Source organism: Pan paniscus, chromosome 2, assembly GCF_029289425.2.
Source record: "Pan paniscus chromosome 2, NHGRI_mPanPan1-v2.0_pri, whole genome shotgun sequence".
NCBI classification, from domain to species: domain Eukaryota; kingdom Metazoa; phylum Chordata; class Mammalia; order Primates; family Hominidae; genus Pan; species Pan paniscus.
In genome coordinates this window covers 121517474-121542606 of record NC_085926.1, presented here as the reverse complement: position 1 = coordinate 121542606, position 25133 = coordinate 121517474, and the positions used below count along the sequence as shown (strand labels likewise).

The 25133-nt window shown below is 41.7% G+C and overlaps 1 protein-coding gene and 1 long non-coding RNA gene across 4 annotated transcripts in view; one reads left to right on the top strand and one right to left on the bottom strand.

Moving 5' to 3' along the window:
* The window catches only part of LOC117979742 (uncharacterized), a 45722-nt gene extending 44165 nt beyond the window's left edge, over positions 1–1557 (bottom strand). The window contains exon 1 of one of the 3 annotated variants that reach the window (XR_004670688.3): positions 1268–1557. This is a non-coding gene — a long non-coding RNA (uncharacterized LOC117979742). The remainder of the gene's footprint in view (positions 1–1267) is intronic. The other 2 variants (XR_004670689.4, XR_004670686.4) reach the window with 2 other exon arrangements.
* A 16-nt stretch (positions 1558–1573) lies between these two features.
* Positions 1574–25133, top strand: part of HACD2 (3-hydroxyacyl-CoA dehydratase 2) — a 96246-nt gene continuing 72686 nt past the window's right edge. Inside the window, exons 1-3 of the mRNA XM_034957204.3 lie at positions 1574–2196; positions 4756–4873; positions 19270–19288. Coding sequence (XP_034813095.1) covers positions 2042–2196; positions 4756–4873; positions 19270–19288 — 292 coding nt within the window. The 5' untranslated portion in view covers positions 1574–2041. The remainder of the gene's footprint in view (positions 2197–4755; positions 4874–19269; positions 19289–25133) is intronic.

Genomic DNA, 25133 nt, shown 5'->3' with positions numbered 1-25133 from the left:
AGTTTATAGCCAATCAATAGCTAATGTAATTTTAATGTAAATTCTTAGTAAACAACTTAGAAGCTGCCTCTTTTTCCTTTAAAAACCCACTCATAACTGCTGCTAATCAGAGTGTATATTTAGGGTAACTTGAATCTATGCTCCCAGGTAGCCATCTTCAACCTTTATGCTTGAATAAACTTCTTTTAAACTAGATTCTTACCTTTTTTATTATTTTAGGTTGACAACTCTCAAATTTATATCTCTAGCCCATTGGACTTCCTTCCCGAACCTCAGGGTCTAAATTTAATTGTCTATCCAGCCTCTCCACTTGGATGTTTAATAAGGATTTCAAATTCAACATATAAAAAAGAAAATTCCCGACTTCCGCCTTAAAAATGGTTTCTTACAAGTTGCTCAAAACGCCTTTGACCTCACACTCCAAAACTAATATATCCACAAATCTTATAATTCTACTTCTAAAATACGCACAGAATTCATTGTTGTTTTCATCACCTCGATTTCCACCACTCTGGCCCACACCACTATCACCATGGCTGGATTATTGTAATAACTTCCTGATACCACTTTTCACCAACTAATACGAGCATTTTCGTCTGGTTCCCTCAGGGGTCCCTAAGCCCCAGGCTGCGGATAGAACCAGTCCCTGGCCTGTTAGGAACCAGGAGGCACAGCAGGAGGTGAGCAGCAAGCAAGGGAGCATTACCTCCTGAGCTCCGCCTCCCTCAGATCAGCGGTGGCATCAGATTCTCATAGGAGCGGGGAACCTATTGTGAACTGCGCATTGGAGGGATCTAAGTTGTGTGCTCCTTATGAGAATCTAATGATAAATGTAATGCCTTTGAATCATCCTGAAACCATCATCCACCCCCCCACCACGAAACCGGTCCCTGTTGACCAAAAGGTTGGGGGCCGCTGCTCTATATAATCCCTGGGAGACTGACGACTTTGTCTCTTTCACTTAGTGCCATGAACTCCAGGGCAACTTTGTGGACGCTCCATAAACACTTGCTGGAATGAACCCATAAATATTTTATACTACCACATATACAGTAATACATTTAAGGAGCTGCTTGGGTGTGTAAAAAATTGCAGGGGACGTTTACAAATAAAGAACCTCCTGAAACAAAGCAATGAATGGAAAGTGGGATCAGCTGGTTGAAGCAATGCCCACAAGCTGCTCCAGCTTCCCAAAGCAGACAGGTTTTCCACCTAAGCCAACATCCTTTTATTTTTAGTCACTATAGCTATAAATCTACTCCCTTACCCCGCACCTCACTCTCAGCCGACAGCCCAATGGGCTTATCCTCCTCTCGCCCTCACGATGAGCGAGTCCACGCGGTCTCAGGCTGGAAGATGCACTTGACCACCAGCCAAGCACTCACGGACGACACTGGATTCTAGGCCGCCTGGGCTTCTCCACTGTACTAGGAATGTAAAATCAAAAGTCAGAAAGAAAACTTCGGAGGTGGAATCTCCAACCCGGCAACGGGTTAGGAAGCAAAGCGCACCTAGCAAAGGGCTGGTCCCTGGAGCCTCAAGGGTTGATGGGAAGTGAATCCACCGTCAACCGCCCTGATCCAAAATGGCAGGATACCGGAGCAATAGTGTTTAGGTGTGAAGATAGGGCCATTGAAGAAGGGAGAACGAAAGCATAATTGTTTTGATTCAACATGGAAGCAGTGATTATAGGAGGGCGAATAGCGAGGGACGACGCAACATCCAGCTGGCAGAAGCAGCGGGCCTGGAGAGGGTGGCCACATTGAACTAATCCAAGATGGCGCCGAGGTTGTAACCTGGAGCGCCCAAGAGGCGGGAATTACCCTGATCCAAGATGGCAGTGGCAACTGAGGCAAGCCGAAAGACGGGAGCGCCAGGAGCGTCTTTGCCCTCAGCCAAGATGGCGGCTGCCGTGGACCCTGTCCCGGCTCCGCCCCGCGGCCCTGGCCCCGCCTTCCCCTCGTGCCTCCCTCCGCCCCCTCGCCTCGCGTAGTCCGGCCCGAGCCGCTCGCGCTAGGAGAGCGGGCTTCGGGCACTTGACATGGCGGCAGTGGCGGCGACTGCAGCGGCGAAGGGGAACGGGGGCGGCGGTGGCAGGGCCGGGGCCGGGGACGCCAGCGGCACGCGGAAGAAGAAGGGCCCGGGGCCCCTGGCCACGGCGTACCTGGTCATCTACAATGTGGTGATGACAGCCGGGTGAGGCTGGGGCTCGGGGAGGCGGGGAGCCAGCGCGGCCGGGGAGGGAGCCCTGCGGCCAGCGGCGGGGCGGATAGGATCGGCGCGGCCCGCCGCAGGCAGTGCATTCCCGGCGGGGGGTGCCCGGGACCCGGTACCTGGGCGCTGAGGGCGGCCGAGCGCTGAATCGGCCCCGGTGGCTGCCCGCGAGCTCCCTCCTGCGCTGGGGGTCGAGCCAAGTTCCCAGGCACTGGGGCGCGGGGACGGCTGCCGGGCGCTGGCTCGCGAGGGCCGCGGGAGGAAAGGTGGGGCTGGCCACAGGTGCGGGGCCGGGGGCAGCGGCCGGACGACCTGCGGCGCGGAGCCCGTCCTGGGCGGCCAGATTCGGATGTTGAACGGCGCCAGCATGGGGAGTGGAGGAGCTGTGGCTGCAGAGTGACCATTCATTTGGGCGGCTGTTTTCAAAATCTGGGCTGCGCTTTAATCTGAAAGGTATTGGGAAAGCGTTCAAAGTTTTTGGCCAGCGACATGAGCAGAGCTAGGCTTTAGATGAGTTTAGACTTTTAGGATGGGTTGGGGTGGGGAAGAAACTGGGGAGTAGAAGGCAGAGTTACTGGAAAGGGGGAGAATGGACCCTCGAAACGGTTTTACCCATCTTCTGTCTCTTTCATTTCAGTCCATCCCTTATCCCGGCGGGTTTCTAGTTCAAGCTCTGCCACTAACTAGCTGTGTGACTTTGGATAAATCATCTTATTTCTCTAGCCTCCGTTTTTTCATTTGTAAAACTAAAGGGTTGGTCTGGGTGATGAAGGTTCCTTCAGCTCTGCAATTCTTTATCTTGTCATTTTGGTGAGTAGGATCACAGCATCAGACAATTAGTTATATATTTTTAAGTTATCTTCATTTGTAATTTTTTAAGAAGTCCTAACATTTTATTATGAAAAATTTCAAACATACAGAAGAGTTGAAAGAATTGTATAGTGAACATCCATTTTTATTTATTTTTAAAGTAGGTGATACATTGTTAGGGTTAAAAATGAAAAACATGAGGGAATACAGTGAAAATCTTTCCTCCCACCTTTCCCTTCTACCCAGCTCCCCTCCCTCGAGGCAGTTAATTTTGTGTATCCTTAAGATGCGGATGCAAGCAAATATGTTTATACATCCCCCTATCCCTTTTTAAAATAAGACAAATGCCAATATATTAATATTTTTACAGTTCAGCACCTTGCTTTTTTTTCACGAAAAAGAAAATATATCGTGGGAGGATCATATATGTATTGCTAGTATTAGAAATGGTAGGTGTTGAAACCTAGGCTCAGAGAAGTTGTGACTTGCATGAGATCATAGAACTTGTTAGTAGAAGTTCCAGATCTAGAAATCATTTCTCTTGACTCACAGGTCAATGAAGAACTAGTACAGATACAAGCTTTATATCACATCAGTGGTCACATAGATTGATTTTTAAAAAAACATCCAGGAATCTCACTGTGTGTATTAATATTTATATATAAAATTCTTGTTGTCTTAGCAAGAGCCGGTGAGGGCATTGGACTGGAGAGGGATTTTGAGGTACATTGGTAAGAAGAAAGAAGTCTATTCCTGACCAGTGAACATAGAGAATGGGGTGGAGGGTAAGGAGTGGTATCTTAAACCAGGAAGATAAATTGAGATTGTGAGAGCAAAGTAAGCTTTTTTTTAAGGCTGTTAATGGTTGTACCAGTTACACCATTAAATAATTTCTTCTTTTACAAACTCTTACTTGATGTCCTTATGTGATAGTTTTTGGAAATAGCATAGACCATACACACCCCATTGCCTAGTTGATACTATACATTTATCTAAATCCTTCCAGGAGACATACCTTAATAAAAAGGTCCATTTGTTTTATTATGGAACTTAACAAAACATTGTGTTTATTTTTGAGAAGGACAGTGGAACAAAAATATAACATTCACAGCTGTATGCTTAAGTGCTTTCCTGTTTCGTGGTTTGTATTGATCTGGCTTTCATTTCTGCATTGATTTTAGGAAATTTGGCTAAAAAACTTTTTTTTTTTTTTTTAAGCAAGAGCCCTTTATTCATAATTTTAAAAGGATAGATTTTAAGGTATGGGTAATTGTTCCAGTGAGACAATTATAACAATAGTTTAAAGCATCTTCTTTCCACCCTGTAATTATTAAAAACCCTTTAACTGCACAGGCTGTTTAAAATTTTCCTTTAACTGTTTTTTTCTTGTCTTAGATTTTCTTGGCACCTGATTTAGTGGCACAAGGACCATTTTAGCTTATTCCTTTCCTTTTGGCCTTGATCTCAATAGCAAAGTTGCCAAAAAAATGAGCTCCAGATGGGTGAGGTGCCACTATGCTTTCACTGAGCCCTCTTGGTAAGGTGCTGTCGGTGTTGCAACATTTCAGTGCATTACAGCTTGGCATTTGAGAGCTATCGTCCATAAATCCAGGTTACTCATGCTTGAGGTCACCTTTAGCAATATCTTTTATTGCCACAGCTGTCTGTTAACCTAAATGCTACTTTTTTTTATTTTTATTTTTTCCTGATTGCTGTTTTGTCTTTTACTAGGTGGCTGGTTATAGCGGTTGGTCTTGTCCGAGCATACCTGGCTAAGGGTAGCTACCATAGCCTTTATTATTCAATTGAAAAGCCTTTGAAATTCTTTCAAACTGGAGCCTTATTGGAGGTAGGTCCTGAGATTTATTGTTGTTATTGATTTCCATTGGTATGAAGAAAAACATGCAACTAAATTATATTGAAGTAGCATACCCCCTTTGGATTCATGTTAAATTTTGAAATTTTGCCTCCTCACATACTAAAGTGTCGATACCTAGGCTTTTTGATGTTCTAGATTGGGTAAAATCTCATTTAACTTAGGTTACCTTGAATGTATTTTATATTCGACTTTTTTGGGAAATCAACTGAAGCAAGCTTATATTAGGATTTTTAAAAATTCTAGGGACATCCTGGGGAATCACTGGCAAAATCAGATGCTTTCAGGGTTTATGTAATAGAAATAGTGAAGTTGGTGGGTGTAGGATATTGGAAGTGATAGATAGAAGACATAATAGAGAGCCTGTCTAGAGGCGTCCAAATTTTAAAAATTTAACAAAAATGTATTGATTTCCCTGCATTAAGGGCAATGTATATCAAGCCCTCTCTCTTGGGGTAAGTATAGATTAGGATTTTGGAATTGCAAGGGACAAAAACCCAATTCAAACTATTTTAAGCAAAAAAGGAATTTTCTGGCCTCTGTAGTTGATACAGATACAGGATTAATTTACAAAGAAACTAGCTCAGGAATGAGAACCAAGGAGCTGACACTGCCAGATTCTCTTGCTTTCTCTCATTTCTGCTTGTCTGTTTCTCTTTGAATGTTGGTCTTGGGCTCTCCACATGGTGGGAAACAGGGAGGGTGTTTATTTTTCGCAGCATCTGTGTCACACAGTTCCCAGAGAGGATTCTGGTTGGCCCTACTTAGACTATGCCAATGATATGAGGTGCTTGATTAGCCAATCTTGGGACACATGCCCATTCTTCTGTCCAAGGGACTATAGACTTTGCTTATGGAAAAGAGGGATGGGGATAGCTTTGGGCACACAAAATCAATAGCCGCCATAGTTCGTATATTTCATTATGGTGAAAAACCTTCGGATTGCAGGGAAGATCTGGTTCATTTTGCTTAGCCTCCAGGCAAGACCATCATAACATTTATACTTTACTGGCAACTTTTAAAACCTGAACTATGGAATGATACTTAAGAAAAAATCATTTATCTCGCTTCGCACGGTGGCTCACGCCTGTAATCCCAGCACTCTGGGAGGCCGAGGCGGGTGGATCAAGAGGTCAGGAGATTGAGACCGTCCTGGCTAACACAGTGAAACCCCGTCTCTACTAAAAATACAAAAATTAGCCGGGTGTGGTGGCACGGGCGTGTAGTCCCAGCCACTGGGAGGCAAGGTTGCAGTGAGCTGAGATCACGCCACTGTACTCCAGCCTGGGCAACAGAACGAGACTCTGTCTCAAAAAAAAAAAAAAAAAAAAAATTCTTTATCTCATGAAATGAAGTGTGATACCTCTACCTTTCATTCTCAATTTTTTTTTTTTCTTGAGACAGGGTCTTGCTCTGTCGCCCAGGCTGGAGTGCAGTGGTGCCATCATGGCCGTGGCTCACTGCAGCCTTGAACTCCTGGGACCAAGGAGTCCTCCCACCTCAGCTTCCAGAGTAGCTGGGCCCACAGGCTTGCACCACCATACATGGATAATTTTTAAAACTTCATAGAGACAGGGTCTCCCTGTGTTGCCCAAGCTGGTCTCAAACTCCTCGGCTCAAGCAATCTTCCCATCTCAGCCTCCCAAAGCACTGAGATTACAGGCGTGAACCACTGCACCCAGCCCACTCTCACTTTATTTATTTATTTTTTTGAGAGAGAGTCACTCTGTCACCCAGGCTGAAGTGCAGTGGTGTGATCACTGCTCACTGCAGCCTTAACTTCCCAGGCCCCAGCCATCCTCCCACCTCATCCTCCCAAGTAGCTGGGACCACAGGCGTGCACTACCGTGCCTGGCTCATTTTTATATTTTTGGTAGAGGTGAGGTTTGGCTGTGTTTCCCAGGCTGGATCCACTCTCACTTTCTAGATCAGAAAGTTATCCATTTTGCTTTTGTTTTTTTCTCTTAGAAGGCAGAGGAATTTCTTTTTTTCTTTCTTTCTTTTTTCTTTTTTTTTTTGACACAGGGCCTTACTCTGTTGCCCAGGCAGGAGTGCAGTGGTGGGATCTCGGCTCACTGCAACACAGAGGAATTTCAATAGTGTCCAAACTTAGGCATTTTAAGTAGGTGGTATGATGAAATGAGCTTCCAGCTGGAAGCCTGAGTACCTTTTTATTTTAAGTATAATAGTTTTCCCAACTGACTCTATAGATTTGGGCAAGTCTTTTCTCTCTTATCCACCTCCTTTTCATTTGTAAATAATTAGGTTAAAGTAGATTTCTAAAGTCCCTTACTAGCCTAACCATTTGAGTGTGAGGAAATTTTAACAAATCCTAATGTGAACCATTTTTTAAACTTAGAGGCTTGAACTTTTTTTGGAAGCGGACACTAGTAAATAAGTAGTACTTTCTCTTTCAGAGCCTTGGCCAGTACAGTTCCCACAAGCTACAGAGAAGCAAATTTGGAGTCAAGACCATCAGACTCCCAGTACTTGATATAGTAGGGGGTTGTCCCCATTTGGAATACTTCAATAATTTAAAGGGGTTTCTATCTCTTTAAGACATCATAATATTAGGGCTGAGCACAGTGGCTCATGCTTATAGTCCCAGCAATCCCAGAGCTTTGGGAGGCCAAGGCAGGAGGATCACTTGAGGGCAAGAGTTCGAGACCAGTTTGAGCAACATAGCAAGACCTCATCTCTACAAAAAAAAAAATTTTTTTTTTTTAGCTGGGCTGGGTGGTGGGTACCTGTAGTCCCAGCTACTTGGGAGGCTGAAATGGGAGGCTTGAGCTTGAACCCAGGAGTTTGAGGCTGCAGCGAACTATGATTGCATCACTGCAATCCAGCCTGGATGACAGAGTGAGACCTTGTCTCAAAAAAAAAAACTTGGTAATGTTAGAAGTATAATTTTTAAAATTTAAGTATATCTTATGGAAGGTAGGGACATTAAACAGTGTCATACTTTAAAATCCACTCAGGAACCAAGTCTTAGACTTTGAAGGATTAGCCTGTTTATCCTTATAGAATTTTTAATAGGGATTTAGGAAAATATCTTGGATTTTTGGTTTTATCTCTGTTATCCCCACTAAGAACCAATTAAGTGACAAATCCTGGATTTGATTTTGGGAAAAGGTCTGTGCATAAGGAAGTGAAGACTCCCAGGAACATGCAGGCAATTAACGTTGCAAAGGTCAGTGATGGAAGTAATCCCTTGGACTGGGCAATAGAGCAGGCTTGCTAAAACCACAATTTCTGTGGTTGAGGAGTTTTTCATTGCCTACCCCATCTACACTGTGTAATAATTAGATGTGTGTGGTATTGTTTAATTACACATAAGTTATCCTGATGGGAATTATTAGTGTTGACATATATCCTGTTTACAGGAGGAGAAAATGAATCCAGGGAAGGCAGCTACTCATTTATATCTCTTTATGCTAAATGTTATTCTTTATTAGGTTCTGTGGGAGTTTACTTAAAAAGGAAATCGAAATTACTTGTTCTCCAATTTCACATCTTCTTAGGAAAATAATAACACTTTGCTTTTTAAAAGACATAAAAACATTTACCAAGCAAGTACAAAGGAGCATGTAGTAGCGAGGTACAAAAGGAAGCCTGGCTGAGTACCATGGCTCACACCTGTAATCCCAGCACTTTAGGAGGCTGACATGGGGGGATTGCTTGAGGCCAGAAATTCAAGACCATCCTGGGAAACATAGCAAGACCCCATCTCTACAAAAAATTTAAAAATTAGCCAGGCATGGTAGCACATGCCTGTAGTCCCAGCTAATCAGGAGACTGAGGTGGGAGGATCACTTGTGCCCAGGAGTTCAAGGCTACAGTGAGCCATGATTGTGCCACTGCACTCCAGCCTGGGTGACAGAGCAAGACCCCATTTCCAAAAAAAAAAGTATCTATAAATAAAATACTACTCATGGATAAAATGTGGTCTATGGATATAAACATTCATAAAATTAATAAAGGCAAATGAATTACTGATATATGCCTGGATAAATCTTGAAAAAATGCATGTGAAAGGAGGCAGATACAAAAAGTCACAAATAGTATGATTTCATTTATAAGAAATATCCAGAATAGGCAAATCCATAGTGACAGAAAGTAGAGGAATTGTTAGGGGCTGTGGGGAGAGAGAGTGGGGTGTGACTGCTAATGGTACAGGATTTCCTTTTAAGGTGATGATATTGTTCTTGAAATAGTGATGGTGGGTGCACAACTCTGTGAACATATTAAAAACCACTAGATTGTACAGTTTAAAATTGTGAATTTTGTGGCATGTGAATTATATGTCAGTTTTTAAAAAACGAGTTCCTCTGTAATGAGCTGTGGGTGTTTTCTACTTTATTCATTTTTTGGAGTCCATGATATTCATTGATAAGGCAGATGTTATCTTTGCATATTTGTCAAGTATAGTTAGATTAAAAATTAGTGGACTAATGCAGTTATGGCAGTTTAAAATTATGTCTGAGAGAATTTGGGTTTCTAAATATCTTTGGTTAACATAAGACTGTAATTATAGCAAAGACACTTTCTTTTTTTTTTTTGAGACAGAGTCTTGCTCCATCGCCCAGGCTGGAGTGCAGTGGCGCAATCTTGGCTCGCTGCAAGCTCCGCCTCCCGGGTTCACGCCATTCTCCTGCCTCAGCTTCCCGAGTAGCTGGGACTACAGGCGCCCGCCACCACGCCCGGCTAATTTTTTGTATTTTTAGTAGAGACGGGGTTTCACCGTGTTAGCCAGGATGGTCTCGATCTCCTGACCTCATGATCCGCCAGCCTTGGCCTCCCAAATTGCTGGGATTACAGGTGTGAGCCACTGCGCCCGGCCAAAGACACTTTCAAATACTCATGATTGGATATGCCTCTGTGATTGACAGTGAGATTTCAAATGGGTTAAAGATTGCTCTGCAAAGAGGTTAACTGTTGAGATTGATACAGGCTATCTTCAACATATGTACATTGCTGTATATGACATTTACCTACCATTGTGCATCTGGGACTTCCTGATGGACCACAGGAATTCCCTTTTCTTCCCATTCTCTTCCAGATCTTTCTTCTACTTAAAACCCTTTATCTACAAAAATGAATAAACAACCCAATCTCATTTCTGATCGTGTCCTGGAATTGATCTAGGGCAGGGTCTGGAGAAGTGGTGGGAGACAGCAGACAGCTTTTGTTAGTCTTCTAACCCCACCACTTTCTCAGCCTCATCTGTGTGTTCCGGTCTCACTCTGCAGACCTCACTTCACAATGCTTTTCAGATCCTTTAATGAATAGGAAACTGATTTTGGGTATTTCTATAAAATACAGCAAAGTCTTAGAAACTTGCAGTGTCCTTAAGAAGAAAGATCCCTTCTTATCTCCCTGCCAGTTTTTCTTTCTTTATGGCTCAAACACTAACTGATTTTTGCCGTGGAGGTATTGTGCTTCAGACTGCTTTTGTGAACTGGTTTGAGGACATAACCGTTGTCTGTTATATTTTTCCTTCTTGTGGAAACATTCTGATTTCCCAGTAATAGTCTCAAAAAGGAACTTCTGAAATGCAAGCTACATGCATGTGTTAGGCTCCTTTTATTCTGGACCAATTTTGAGGAAACACATCTCTAAAAGAGGCTTTTGAAAAGCTAGCAAGAGCAAGTTATAGTGTAGATATCTAACACAAATAGGAATGACAACAAATCCCAGAAAAACCAGCTTCTCAAACAGTGTGAAAACCAGAGGAAAACTCTAACTTGATTAAAATTAATAAGTGTCACAACATTAGAAGGGAAGAGGGAGCTGGAAGGAAACAGGAACCCACCCACACAGGCCTCACTGCTTGGTGACTAAAGCAAATAGAAGCAAATTGATGTGGTATTCAAAGAGGTGCAATAGCTAACATCTGTAGAAGGGAATGTACTGAAATTAAAAAAAAAAAGAACTAAAAATATCAATGGTGGCAATATAGGGCACGAAGGAGCCACAGTGCAAGAAATAGGTGATACTGAAGATTCAAAAAAGGCGGGAGTTTCCACTCACGTTCTCATATAAAATGAATTGCAGAACAGAAGTCATAGGGAAATTTTCAAAGTTCACCATGTAAAAGAAACATTACAAAACGTAACAGAAAAACAATATGTATAGAACCCATGTATCTAGAAAACCTGATGAGGGTGTATAAGCTTTCAAAAAGTAAGACTACCAGAGGAAGTAGAAAAGGTTGGAATATACAGCTTATAAATAATCAGGGAGAAAAGTTATAGAAAACTTCGCTGAACTGAAAGGCCACCTCACTATGGTTAGTGAGAGTTTATGGTGTTCCACAACAAAAAAATTTCTTCCCTTCCTGAGTACTTAAACAATTTCCAGCATAAAAGAGCGGATTTTAAAATGTAATAGTTAAAAACAACTTGGGACCTTAAACTTGAAAGAAGAAAAAATCCCCGTGTAGTAGGAATTATTAGTTTCCTGGATAACAGACCATGCAGTTTCCTACAGCTGGAAACATTTTGAAAACACTTAGAAAAGCTAATGGAACTTTGAAAGCACCTTACCAAAGAGTATTTAACTTTAATCAGAGTAGTTAGCTGTTATCAAAGAGTAACTGTTATATAAATAAATAAAATTAACCAAGTTTTCAGACTAGCACTGTCCAATAGGACTTTCTGCAGTGATAACGTTGGAACGCTGTCCAAAACAGTAGCCACTAGTCACTTAAAATGTGGCTAGTGGGTCTGAGAAACTGAGTTTTTAATTTTATTTACTTTTGGTCGGGAGTGGTGGCTGACACCTGTAATCCCAGCACTTTAGAAGGCCAAGGTGGGAGGATCGCATCAGGCCAGGAGTTCAAGACCAGCTTGGGCAATATAGCAAGACCTCGCCTCTGCAAAAAATTTTAAAAATTTAAAAAATTAGCCGGATACAGTGGCGCATATTAGTCCTAGCTACTCGGGAGGCTAAGGCAGGAGAATCGCTTGAGCCCAGGAGTTTCAGGCTGAAGTAAGTTATGGTCACTCCACTGCACTCCAGTCTAGGAGACAGAGCAAGACCCTGTTTTCCAAAAAAAAAAAAATGAAAATTCTTTACTCTTTATTTAAGTTTAAATAGGCACATATGGCTAGTGGCTGCACAGTATAAGCCTTTAGACCATGGTACAGAATGCAGTGTGATCATGTGGAATCCCATAAGATAGTTCAGATTTTACCAGGATAGAATGAAGTGGGAAGGAGGATAAACATAACGATGTAAATTTTGTATCACTCCAGAGTTCATAAATTTTTAAATTGATAATAATGAGAATAGTTATATGCTGATGTTTTCAGATTAGGAAAATCAATAGGGAATAAAAGCACGATTGCAGATACTGAAAAAGGTATGGAAGAGTATATATCAAACTGTTAATTAGAGCTTACCTCTGGAGGGGCGTGGTATTTTGGGGCAAGGGGGGGAGTAAAAGATTACCACTTTTAATATACTTTAGTATATATTTATATATCACTTACATGAAACTTATAATTTTTAAAAATAAAATTCTATATTATATGTAATTGAAAACAAGATGAATGAGGAAAATAAGATTTTAAAGTTTTTTGAAAAAGGAAGACAATAGGCAGCTTATTTTATTTTTCGATTTAAAGAGAAATAGAGTTTTACATCTACAAATCCTGTTAATTTTTTTAATGGCAGGAGAATAATAAACCTATAGCATAATAGAGTATAGTAAAAATACATCATTTTTTATGTTTATGCAAATGGACTGATTAAATTTATCAAGATGAAAAGATGAAATGATGGTTACTGGTTAAAAACTAGTCTAACAATCTGTTGTTTATGAGACTGACTTTAAGTTTACTAAGGGACAAACCAGCTTGCCATGACCAAGTGTCAAGAAAAGCAGGACTACCCAGTTACAGCATAAGATAAAGTTGATTTCGGAGCAGAAGCTGAAGAGAACCTTAGTTCACAGTTTGTCAGTAGCAAGAACATGGGAGACACATGTTGGTGAAATCATATGATGAATGAATGATTATCTGAACAGAGAAACAAAATATGTAAAAAGCTGGCAGAAATGCTATAGAAGTTAAAAAATAGAATTGTTCTTAAGAGGTGTCACGGTTTGGGTATGAAGACTTGGTTTTGCCATTAATTAGCCCTGTGACCTTGATCTTAACCTCTCTCGCCCTCAATTCATTATGTGCAGTGAATACCCTGGATTAGGTGACCTTACATTTTTCCCCACTTTTAAGTTCTGTGAGACTTCAACATTTCACTATCAAAATATGAAAATTAAGCAAATAATGAATTAATAAATTATAGAGGTGGAAATAGCAAGAAAGGTGAAATTAAATGATAAAGGAAAAATAATGATAATTGAGGAAACTTTTTACCTATTTCGTCCTTAAAATTGGATGTAAAAGGATTTTGAAAACATGTTTGGAGTCTGAGGGAGCCCAGTGAATAACCAACACCCTTTTGCTTGTTTATGTTCTGAACATTGAGCAATAACTCAAAGGAGTTACATAAGGATCCTAAAAATCACCTTTATTAGTGATAAAGGCTGAGGACATGCTTTAGTGTGTGAGTCAAATGGGTTTGCTAACTGAACTCCACAGTTAGACTCACCACTCACCCTGTCCTGAGCAGCAGCAGATGGGCTGTCTTAGAAGAAACCATGAAAACTTGAGGTTCTCTATGAAACCTCTCTAGTGGAGCTGAATTGAACACACCCCATTTATTCTTCCCAAATTTACGCTCAAATAAGTCATCCTTTCCAGAGGTAAAGTAATTAAAGGAGACTAGTACTATGTGGTGGAAATCCATCCTTATAGAAACCAGAAGAGAGTGGAAAGGTGTTTTCCCCCAGTAATAAGTACTATATATTCATTGTAGAAAAAATTCAGATGCAGAAGAAAATGCATAGCAGTCATAATCCAAAGATAACCACTGTTAACATTTTGGTGTCTATCCTTGAAGACTATATATTATTATTATTAAGTTTTAAGCAAGAATGAAATCATATATGTGTAGAATATGATAATTCCTAAAACAAATCAGATATTGGTAGATGTAACTCAAATTGGTTATGGACCTCTGCACCGTAAAACAAGTGTGGTGGACATGTCTGTGGAGCTGCCCAGCTCAGCGTATCCTCTCTGGAATTTGTCTGGTTCTCAAGGCTGGACCCTTAGCAGCTACGTCTCTATTCCCTGACTCTGCATCTTAGGCCATAGCTGGCTGATCCAGGGGTGCGTAACTGACCCAGAGTGGGCTAGTCAGGTTTTTTTTTCCTCCCAAGAATTTGGAATTTTGAATTGAAAGACAGAGATGGGGAATCACTGTAGATGAATCACATTAAGTCCATGGGCTGCAGCTGAGGTCTTGAAAGCTGCTTGGGTTTCTATTCCCTTTGAGACTTGTTAAACTTTTTGGGACTTTGTTGTTATTGTTTTACCTTGGATTAAAAATGAAATTGAACAGAATTGTTGGTAACCTACAAAAATAATTCCCCTAGTTCAAATTTTAGAAACTTTGAAAAGATGTTTCCAAGTAATTTATTGTGCAAATGGCATTTTTACATTGAGGTTAAATTTTAAAACTAAAATCAGTTTATTGCCAGTGGAAATGGAAGGGACACAAGAGGAGAGAGGAGTTTATGGTTCATATTTTCTTTTCTTTGAGACAGGGTCTTGCTCTGTTGCCCAGGATGGAGTGCAGTGGCATGATTGTAGCTCATTGCAGCCTCAACCTCTTGGGCTCAAGTGATCCTCCTGCCTCAGCCTTCCAAGTAGCTAGGACTACAGGCACATGCCACCAGGCCCAGCTAGTTTTTAAAATTTTTTTGTAGAGATGGGGGTCTCACTGTGTTGCACAGGCTGGTCTTGAACTCCTGACCTCAAGTGATCCTCCTGCTTTGGCCTCCCAAAGTGTTAAGATTACAGGCATGAGCCACTGTGCCTGGTGCAACATGTATTTTCAAGGGAGATTTTGAATATGGCAAGTCATCTAAATTTTTTTTGATGAGGTGTGCTTATTCTTATCCAGTGATTCTTGGTGGACCTCAACAAAGCAGTGCCACCACTTCACTTCACCACTTCAGAGTGCATTTTGGAAAATTGTGAGAGTATTTCAATTGCCACAATGACTGGAGATGCTACTGGCTAGATGTCCTACGATATGTAGACAGTCCAACTTCATGAAGATTTGTTCTGCATCCTCCTTGGCTTCTGCATATCTCCCCAGGCCAACCCCTCTACAAATATAAATGGACCATTTTGTAGTACATATTAATACTGAAAAATCTTCAGGAGAAATTAAAAAGCTTATTAAGTTAGAAGAAGGTTGTGGTCTTAGTTTTTGTTGCTGTAAAACAAAAATACCACAAACCTAGCAGCTGTGAAAACAATGCTCATCGATTAGCTCATAGTTTTCTAAGTCAGAAGCTGGGCTTGACTGGGTTCTTTGCTCGGGGGTCTCATAAGATTGAAATCAAGTTGTCAGCCAAGCTGGCTGATTTCTTATCTGGAGGCTCCAGGGGAAGAATCCACTTTCAAGCTCCTCCAGGTTATTGGCTGAATCTAGTTGTAGGTGTGAGGTCTGCATTTCCTTGCTAGCTGTCAGTAGGAGGTTACTCCTCATTCCTAGAGGCTGCTCTCCAGGCCTTGCACGTGACTCCCCTGCAGCTTCAAAGCCAGAGTGGCCTGCTGAATCCCTCTTGTTCTTTGAATATCTCTGACTTCCCCTTCTGCCACCAGCCAGAGGAAACTGCTTTTAAAAGGCTCATCTGGTTGGGTCTGGTCCACCCACGTAATATCTGTATCTTCAAATCAATTGACTTGAGACTTTAATTACACTTGCAAAATCCCTACACTGCAGTACCTAGATTAGTGTTTGATTGAATAGCCAAGGAACAGTAATTGTGGGGGATCGCCTTAAGAATGCTGCCCTACCACCATCATTGGTATGAAGCGAGAAGCTTAAGTGAAATGAAGGTATTGTCTCAAAATAATTAAGTAATTTATTCTCTCTGCACATTCTGTTCTGTAAGCATTACAGCATTTCTAGTTTGCATATTTAGTTGAAAAGGATTTCAGCGCAGTAGTGAAAATCATTGAAAATCAGTTTTGAGATTCCTGTTTAGACTTCAATTATTAAATTATTGGAGACACATGATATGTAGGGATTTCATTGGATTTCTTTCATATAGACTAATATTTCATATTATTGCCTGTGTGTGTGTGTGTGTGTGTGTGTGTGTGTGTGTGTGTGTGTAATGGTATGAAATCTAGGTTGTGAAATGTAAATTTTATTTTGGGATAGCTCGTCTTCTGTTTTGTCCTAAAAGTATCCCCTGTTACACAATGGCTTTATTGCCTCTTGCATTACAGTTTTTTTACATCTAATTCCTCTCCTATTCCTTGTTGCACCATTTAAAGAATACATTTTCAAGGTCTTTTTACAGACCGTACACTGATTGTATGTCTCAATAGGATTTCAAGGCAGAAGGATAGATTTTCTGTGATACTTTCCTCCGACCCCATCCCATGACATAACCTAGGAGATTATTTAGATTATTTTGACACTTTATAAATAAATAAGACCTAGCTGATTTGAAATAGTAATGTACTCCTTCAATTTCTCTACTTTGACTGTTACTTACTTTAGCATGTTATTCCAACTTTGTATAAGGTTACTTCTTTATTTCTATTATTAATACTCTTTTTTCCAAGTATTAGGCTGTACCTCTACATCTGCCCTTTTATTTTCCTGTGCTTGTCCACAGTGGTTTCTGTTACTCTAATTTTTAAATCCAAACTTATTTTCATAACTTACTATGTACATCTGACTGCATCATTATGTCCCCATTTACAAGTTGAAATACGTATTTTGAAAAATAAATTACTTTATTTCTTCTTTGCGTATCAGTTGGGACATTGTATTTATTTGCTTTTGAAAATTTTGTGTAGGTAGGTCATTTTATCTATGAATTTCTTTTCAGAATGGTAGAGGAGGCATTATAAAATATGTGTGATTAAAAAGGGGAGAGTGCATCTGAGGACTGAGACCTACTGCTCTGTCATGCAAAGAAGACATGCTAGCCATTCATTGCTGTGTGTCCTCTCCTGCAGTGTCCTGTTGCTAATCAGCAGCCTGGATGTCTTTTTTTTTTTTTTGAGATGGAGTGTTGCTCTCTCGCCCACGCTGGAGTGCAGTGGCGCAATCTCGGCTCACTGCAACCTCTGTCTGCTGGGTTCAAGCGACTCTCCTGCCTCAGCCTTCTGAGTAGCCGAGACTACAGGCATGCGCCACTACGCCCAGCTAATTTTTTGTATTTTTAGTAGAGATGGGGTTTCACCATGTTGGCCAAGCTGGTCTCAAACTCCTGACCTCAGGTCATCCGCCTGCCTCGGCCTCCCAAAGTGCTGGGATTATACGCGTGAGCCACCATGCCCGGCCAGTCTGGGTGTCTTTCTGCATACATGGATAGAATAGGTTTTCTGGGCCGGGTGCAGTGGCTCATGCCTGTAATCCCAGCACTTTAGGAGGCCAAGGCTGGCGGATCACTTGAGCCCAGGAGTTCAAGACTAGCCTGGGCAACATGGCAAAAGCCTGTCCATACAAAAAATACAAAAATTAGCCAGGCATAGTGGCAATTGCCTGTAGTCCCAGCTACTCAGGAGGCTGAGGTGGGAGGATCGCTTGAGTCCAAGGAGGTTGAGGTTGCAGGGAGCTGTAATTGCATCACTGCACTCTGCCTGGGTGACAGAATATGATCCTGTGTCCAAAAAAATGAACAGGTTTTCTGTCTAGGTACTGTCATCTGTCTTCTTGTTTCAAATAATGTTTTTCATTCCCCATTTTGATCTAGATCTGTCTTTTAGTTCTCCTGAACTTTGCAGCAGGAGGTGTAGCTTATCATATTTACACTTTAGTATCTACTTAACAGTGTTTTCTATTGAAAAAGACTGTAAGATTTGCAATGTGGTAATTATTTTGTTCTCCTGTCAGTTACCAGCAACATTGTGCAGCTTGATTTGTTTTTTTAATCCAATCTCCCCACTTCCCTCCCCCACAAATTGAGTGAAATAGTAGTTTTTGATAAGGCACAGAGCCTTATCAGGCTCAGGCATGTTTTAGATAAGCTAAGTCTTGTCAAGTCTGACTCTGTAGATCTCTCATAACTAATGCACAATGAAATAATATGATAGAATAGAAATAAAACCTAAGTTCTTGGTCCTGACCATCATTTACTGCCCTGGGCAAGTTGTGTGGCTTCTCTGAGCCTTGGTTTTCTTGTCTGCAAGTAGAGATTTTCTGTCCTGCCTATCTGCCAGGTAATTGTTAGGATCAAACAATATAAAGACTGCTAGAGAAATGTAAAAATTCTGAAATGCCCTACAGTAGCTGTTAGGTTATATCATCTAGAAAAGCTTTGGTCATTAAATCAATCTTATAAATGGCTTCAAATTACTTTTTTGCCACCACCACCCCCAGAGTTAAATCACTGCTATATTAAGGATGAGTTGGAAGGGGATTTAGAAGGACTTAATTTGCCAGTTGGATGGCCATTGAGATGGAGTGGAGATGGCAGTCTCACTCAATGCACTGGAAATAAAAATGGGGAAGACAGACCCCAGAATCACCAGCAGGACTTAGAAATGGTTGTACTTGAGGATGAGGGGAAGGAAGGACTGTTGAACCCCAAAGACTGGGAGGCTGGTTATCAAGAGGGATAACGGGCGGAATGGAAGGAAAGCGTGTGCTTCCCACTGAGGCTGTGTTTGAGCCGCTGCTGTGGCTCCCAGATGGAGCTGTCCAGAGGCAGCTTGGGATGTAGGCCCAGATCCCCAGGAGACAGGGTTGGATTGGACCAGAGAGCACCTCTGCAGTGAGATCATTGAATGAGGCAAGATGGGGACTGAGGGTGGAACTTAGTAGAATGAATGTCTGCATTGAAGGGCCTGCCAGGCAAGAAGAGCCAACAAAGGCCCTTCTCACCCCGTGTTCTGGAGTCCATGGTGGTTCTGTTCTATAGCGTATGGGACATGGAGATGCTGTACACTTATTGCTCTTAACAAGTTTGTGCATTATGAAAGAGCCCTTGATATCTGATAAGCTACTGAGTGGGAAGAGTAAATCCTCCTCAGAAAATCCTTCAAAGATACACAAACTAAAAATGAACAAACAAACAAAACTGAACAAGAATTTACATTTTGTTAAACAGCTTGTAGCCAAGTTTAAAAGTGGAATGTTCATTTTTCATATTTAATACTGCTGGCAGACGCTGCTCTATTCTTACTGAAACATTAGTTTATATGAAATAAAACTTTAATATCTTGATTCTTACTAATTCTCCTCTTTTTTCCCCTTTTTTCCTCTAGATTTTACATTGTGCTATAGGTAAGTATGGATATTCCCCCCTACTATGTACAGTGAATTCTGCTTATTTACAAAGTCATAGATGATAGGCTTGATTGATTTCTGTTAAATATTGAAAAAATGAAATGATTTAGTCATCATGTATGAAATTGCTGAAATTAGAGTGGCTTTCAGTTTCTGAAATCATAGGTACTATTTAGATGTTATGACTGAACACTTTATTAAAGTTCACAGCTATTTTGTTCTGTTAATTTAAAAGAGGTGTCTCCCACCTTCTCAGTGTAAGGGTAATAGAAACATTAGCATTTTTGTAAAAATGTGGCTGGAGTTCTGGTGCTGGGCTGTGTTGAAAAGCCCTCTCTGTGATCACTTAAATGGTATCATTCTCTCTCCTTATCTTTCAAATGGGAGTATTGCCTACCTCCCAGGTGAATATTACATGTTTGTGAGAGGGATTAAAGAAGTACTAAGTATAAAGGGTTATACAAATGTAGGGGATTTCTACTAAAAGCAGATACAATATGTTTTCTTTTCCTTTTTGTGGGGAGCGGCGAGTCATCAAATATTGCTGTGGAATAGAGGCATAACGTCTAGTTTGGGGTGGCTAGAACCTTCTAATTGAATAAAATCCAGTCTTGGAAAGTTGATAGACCCCATAGAGCAAGCCCGTAGTGATTGCTGTGCACTCCAGGTATGTCTCCCAAAGGGAGGATTTGAAGTTGATACTTAGAAGCACTGAAAGTCAAAAAATTTGAGAACTGCAAATCTATATACCGTTATGGCCCCATCAATTTAATCCATAACTTAAGTGGGTAGTTGCTATATTCAGGGAAACTTACAGTTCAGATGGGCGCACAGGTAGAGAACACCAGACTGTCCACTGTGGGTCTAGCAGAGGTCACTGTGATATCTGGCTCCATTACCTTCTTTTTTTGTTGTTTTAGGGACAGGGTCCCAGGCTAGAGTGCGTTGATGCGATCATAGCTCAGCCTCCTGAGTAGCTGGGATTACAGGCGTGCGCCACCATGCCTGGCTAATTTTTGTATTTTTAGTAGAGATGGGGTTTTACCATGTTGGCCAGCCTGGTCTCAAACTCCTGGCCTCAAGTGATCCACCCACCTTGGCCTCCCAAAGTGCTGGGATTACAGGCATGAGTCACCACGCCTGGCCAAGAACCTTATTATAAAGAATTGCACCTTGGGCCAGGTGTGGTGGCTCATGCCTGTAATACCAGCACCTTGGGAGGCTGAGGCAGGAGGATCACTTGAGGCCAGGAGTTCGAGACCAGCCTGGGCAACACAGGGAGACCCCATCTCTACAAAAAATAAAAAACGAGCCAGGTGTGGTGGTGCATGCCTGTGGTCCCAGCTACTCAGGAGGCTGAGGTGGGAGGATGGCTTGAGCCCAGGAGGTTGAGGCTTCAGTGAGCCACGATCACACCATTGCATTTTAGCCTGGGAAACAGAGTGAGTCTCTGTTTAAAAAATAAAAAAAAAAAGGATTTAAAAGATTTGCATCTCTACTGGTTTCCCACTTCTTACCTGGGATTACGGGTAGAGAGTCCAGGGACCCCCTCAAATGATGTGCAAAATTTTATATGTATGTTTCTGTGTTTATTTGGAGGGGCATGTAGGGAGAGAATTCATAGCTTCAATTAGATTCTCTGAGGAGTCTGTGATTCCCAAAAGGCTAAGAAATACTGCTTAGGACCTTTGAATGGTAGATTTGAAAGTGGCTTGGGGGCTCATCTGTCCCGTGGTCTGCTTTCCCAGAGAAAACTAGTGATCTGGCCCAGCTCATACAGCTGGCAAATGGGGAAGCTCATTTGGAGACAGGTCAGTCTGACACCTGCCTGATTTCATTTTATGATGAATGGGTATTAAACTTTTGTGCAGTCTTACACGCATTTCCTTTTTAGTCCTTTTTAATTTTGAAATGAAAAATTTTATCCTTTCATAAACGGTTAAATAAATCTTAAGCACATCCTAGCAGATTGGGGGATATATTTGGCCAGAGAGAGTTCTGGAACCTCTCAGGCCTTCTCCACATGACTGAACCCTGCCTCATTCTTCCTCAACTCTCTTAACCTTCAGCTGTCTCTGTATAAAGCTCTCAGATGCGTCTTTTCCAAGTATCTTAGCCGGTTCTGGCTGCTGTAACAAAATACCATAAATTGGGTAGCTTATAAATAACAAAAATTTATTTTTCACAGTTCTGGGGGCTGGGAATTCCAAGATCAAGGTGGTGCTGACAGATTCCCTGTCTGGTGAGGGCCTGTTGCCCATAGACAGTAGCTTCTTACTGTGTCCTTGTATGGTGGAAGGGGCAAGTGAGCTCCCTTGGGCCTTTTATAAGGGCACTAACGCCATTCATGAGATCCCTTGTGACCTAATCGCCTCCTGAATACCCCACCACTTAATACTTTTGCAGTGGGCATTAGGTTTCAACATAGGAATTTTGGAGGGACGTAGACATTCAGGGTACAGCACCAAGCATGTGTACTATGATTTTTAGTTAATGTTAGTTTTATTTTAATACCCCAAATCCCTTTATCTGTCTTAAAATATACCCTTATATGTCTTTATAAAATTTCTCTACACCTGGAAATAAAGTTTCTGACAAGTATATTTTTTCATTCACACCAAGAAAATTATTGAATGCCTAGCACGTGTGCATACCAGGTGCTGTTGGGCAGTGGGAGTAGAGAGGTGAATGGGCTCAGACCTAGGTCCAGGAAACCCACAGTCAGATGGGCATCCCCTGAGTTCCTCTGGTATAGTGCATCCTGAGGACTGGTGTGCACATCACACGCTGCTCAGAGGGTTGGCAGGTTTGCTTCCCCCTCAGACTCTGAGCTCCTTGAGGGCAGATTCTGTTTCATTAAGCTCTGCATCCCCAGAGCCCAGCGGCAGGATCCTTCTTATATCCTCAAGGACCTTGTTCTGTCTGTGCATCTCTTGCTCCTGCCTCATCACCCTGTGCTATCTGCCTTTTCCTTCTCAGTGCACAAAATGCTCAGAGCACTCTGTCTTAAAAATCTTTTAACCTGGCCATTGACCCTGTATTTCCCTTATACTACTATATAACTGTTCTCCGTCCCTTTTCCCAGATTTATGGTAGGCTCTTTCTACTTCCTCATGCCCATCGATACCTGAACCTTGCAGTTGGGTGTCTGTTCCCCTTGTTCTACAAAAAAATCACCCTCTGGTCTAAAGTCAGCAACAATGTCTACTGGATTCTGAGGACACTGTTGGAAGTTCCTGGACTTAGCTACATGGGGCACCGCTGATGACTCCCTCCTGGAGATCCTGCTCCTTCAGCCTTCGTTGGACTGAGCCCTCCTGGAATACCTTATCCTCTGTGGTCCTTTTCTTTCTTTGGGTGCTTTTCTTTCTTTCCTTGTCCCTTAATCGTGAGTGTTTCTGGAGTTCTGTCTTAGCTCATTGCCCTTCTGACTGAACATACCCTCTGTGGGTGATCTCTTCTCATGGCATGAGATATGCATACCTTTCCAATTCCAAGCCACACCTGCATCCCAGACTCCAGCCCTGTCCACTGATTTCCTGGATGTCTGTTCCTGGGTGCACACAGGCACCTCCTCAGCATGACCCACACTCCCAGACTCGTTCTGCCTCACTATTCTGTCTGTCAGGGCTGCCGCCGGCCACCAGCCATTCAGTCATTCATCCCAGACGAGACCTTGTCGATGGTGTCTCCTCCTCTCTCACCGGCATGCCTGTAGCCAGGCAGTCATCAGGTTTTGTCAATTCAGTTTTCTGGGTGTCTTTCAGGTTGTCTTGTTTCTTCATCCCTACTTGGGACCTCAGTATGTCTCATCTGGATTCCCATGTATCTTCCTGAATTTCTAGGCTTATAGCAATAATAATAATAATGAGCCACCATTTCTTAAATACTTACTGTATTCCAGTGCTTTACATTCATTATCTCATTTACTTCCCATCTTCCAGCTGAGACTGAGGGTTAGAAGGTTTCCTGTCTTTGTTCTTACCACAAATAAATGTGTGAGGTGATGCATATGTTAATTAGCTTGATTTAGTCATTCCACAGTATATTCATATTTCATAACATCACGTTGTACACCATAAGTATGTGTGTGTGTGTGTGTGTGTGTGTGTGTATATATATTTTTTTTTTTGTCAATTCAAAAAAGAAGAAATGTATCATGTCTTGCCAAAGTTCACACAGCACTAAGCCCTAGCCCAGGACTTGAACCTATGGCTGTGTGGCTCCAAGTCCATGCTCCACACTGCTCCTGTGGGTTTAGTTATAGGACCATTCTGAGCATGTCATTTGCCTACTTAAAACCTTTTGCTGGTTTAAATTTCTTCGTGATCTGTGCCCTGCCCACTTCTCCAGTCTTTCCAGTGCCTACTCCCTGCCTCCCACTCCATGCTCATCTGCGCTGTGCCCAGGCTCTGCTCTCTGCCTGGAATGAGCAGCCCAGCCCCTTCAGCTGGCCAGCTCTGTGTGTCTCTTCCAGTAAACTTCCCTACCACCCACAGCTAGAGTAGAGACCCTTCCTCACTATTCTGTAATACCTTGCACCTAACTCGGTTTTATACCTTCCACAATGTATTATGTGTGTGGTCTGGCACCGCACCCATGTCCCCACCAGTACCACTGAATATTTTTAGAGCAAGAGCTATTTCTTATTGATCTCTGTATCCTGGTAAGTACAGTAAGTACATAGTACCTAGCAGGAGTTTGGTGAATATTTGATCATCATCTTACCAAATTCTGGTGGGAATTTCCAAAACTTATTTCAAAGTTATTTCAGTTCCTTAAAGGAATTAGAGATAACAATAAGGAGTAAGCTGTTTCTAGCATTAACCTAAAGGCAATGCTTCATTTTTACTTAGATCACTTAAGTTTATTTGTGGAATGATGGTTTATTTTTCGGTAGCATTCTGAAAGTTTTCATTACAACAACTTAGTCTTCAGAAACTTATTTTAAAGCCTTGAGATACCTTTAGTTTACATATTGTTGATGAAAAGTATAGACTTGAGTCAGACTAGGGTTACTCACTAGCTGTGTGATTCCAGGAAGTAACTCAATTTTTGTGCTCATTTAATTCTTCATCAGTAAAAGGGGGATAAGAATACCTACCTCACAGGTTGCTGTGAAAATTAAATGGAAAAATGCATGAAGAACACTCAGCACAATATCTGAAACATGGCTGTATTGAAAATTGCCCAATAAAATGGTAGCTGTTATTATTACTTAAGCAACATAATCTCATAGAATATTAAAAGATTATTGTTCCTCTAATGTTCAATATTTAGATATATATAAATGTAACTCTTTCATATTCTTAATTTTCTTAAATTATAATTTCTTTGCAAGTGAGCACTTCAGGGCCCTTCATTCTTAGTATGAGTTGGGGTTGCGTCTTGCTCACGGTTGTGACAATGCAACTTGGCAAATACGGCCTCCAGAAACAATCAACTAAAATCCATGGAGGGGCTCATTTCTGTGTAGCTGTAAATGAGTTCCCACACCTCAACTTTTTCAAAGTAGGTGGTTTGTTTTGTATTGATAATAGAAGGATGGGATTTCTCAAATGCTGTGGCTGCAGCCCTCAATCTAAGATTTGCAAAGCTTTTATATTTATTCAGTGTTTTTCCTTTTAGAAATGAGAATTTAAAAAAATAGGCCAGTCGTGGTGGCTCACACCTGTAATCCCAGTACTTTGGGAGGCCAAGGCGGGCAGATCACCTGAGGTCAGGAATTCGAGACCAGCCTGGCCAACATGGTGAAACCCTGTCTCTACAAAAAGTACAAAAATTAGCTGGACATGGTGGCAGGCGCCTGTAGTCCCAGCTACTTGGGAGGCTGAGGTGGGAG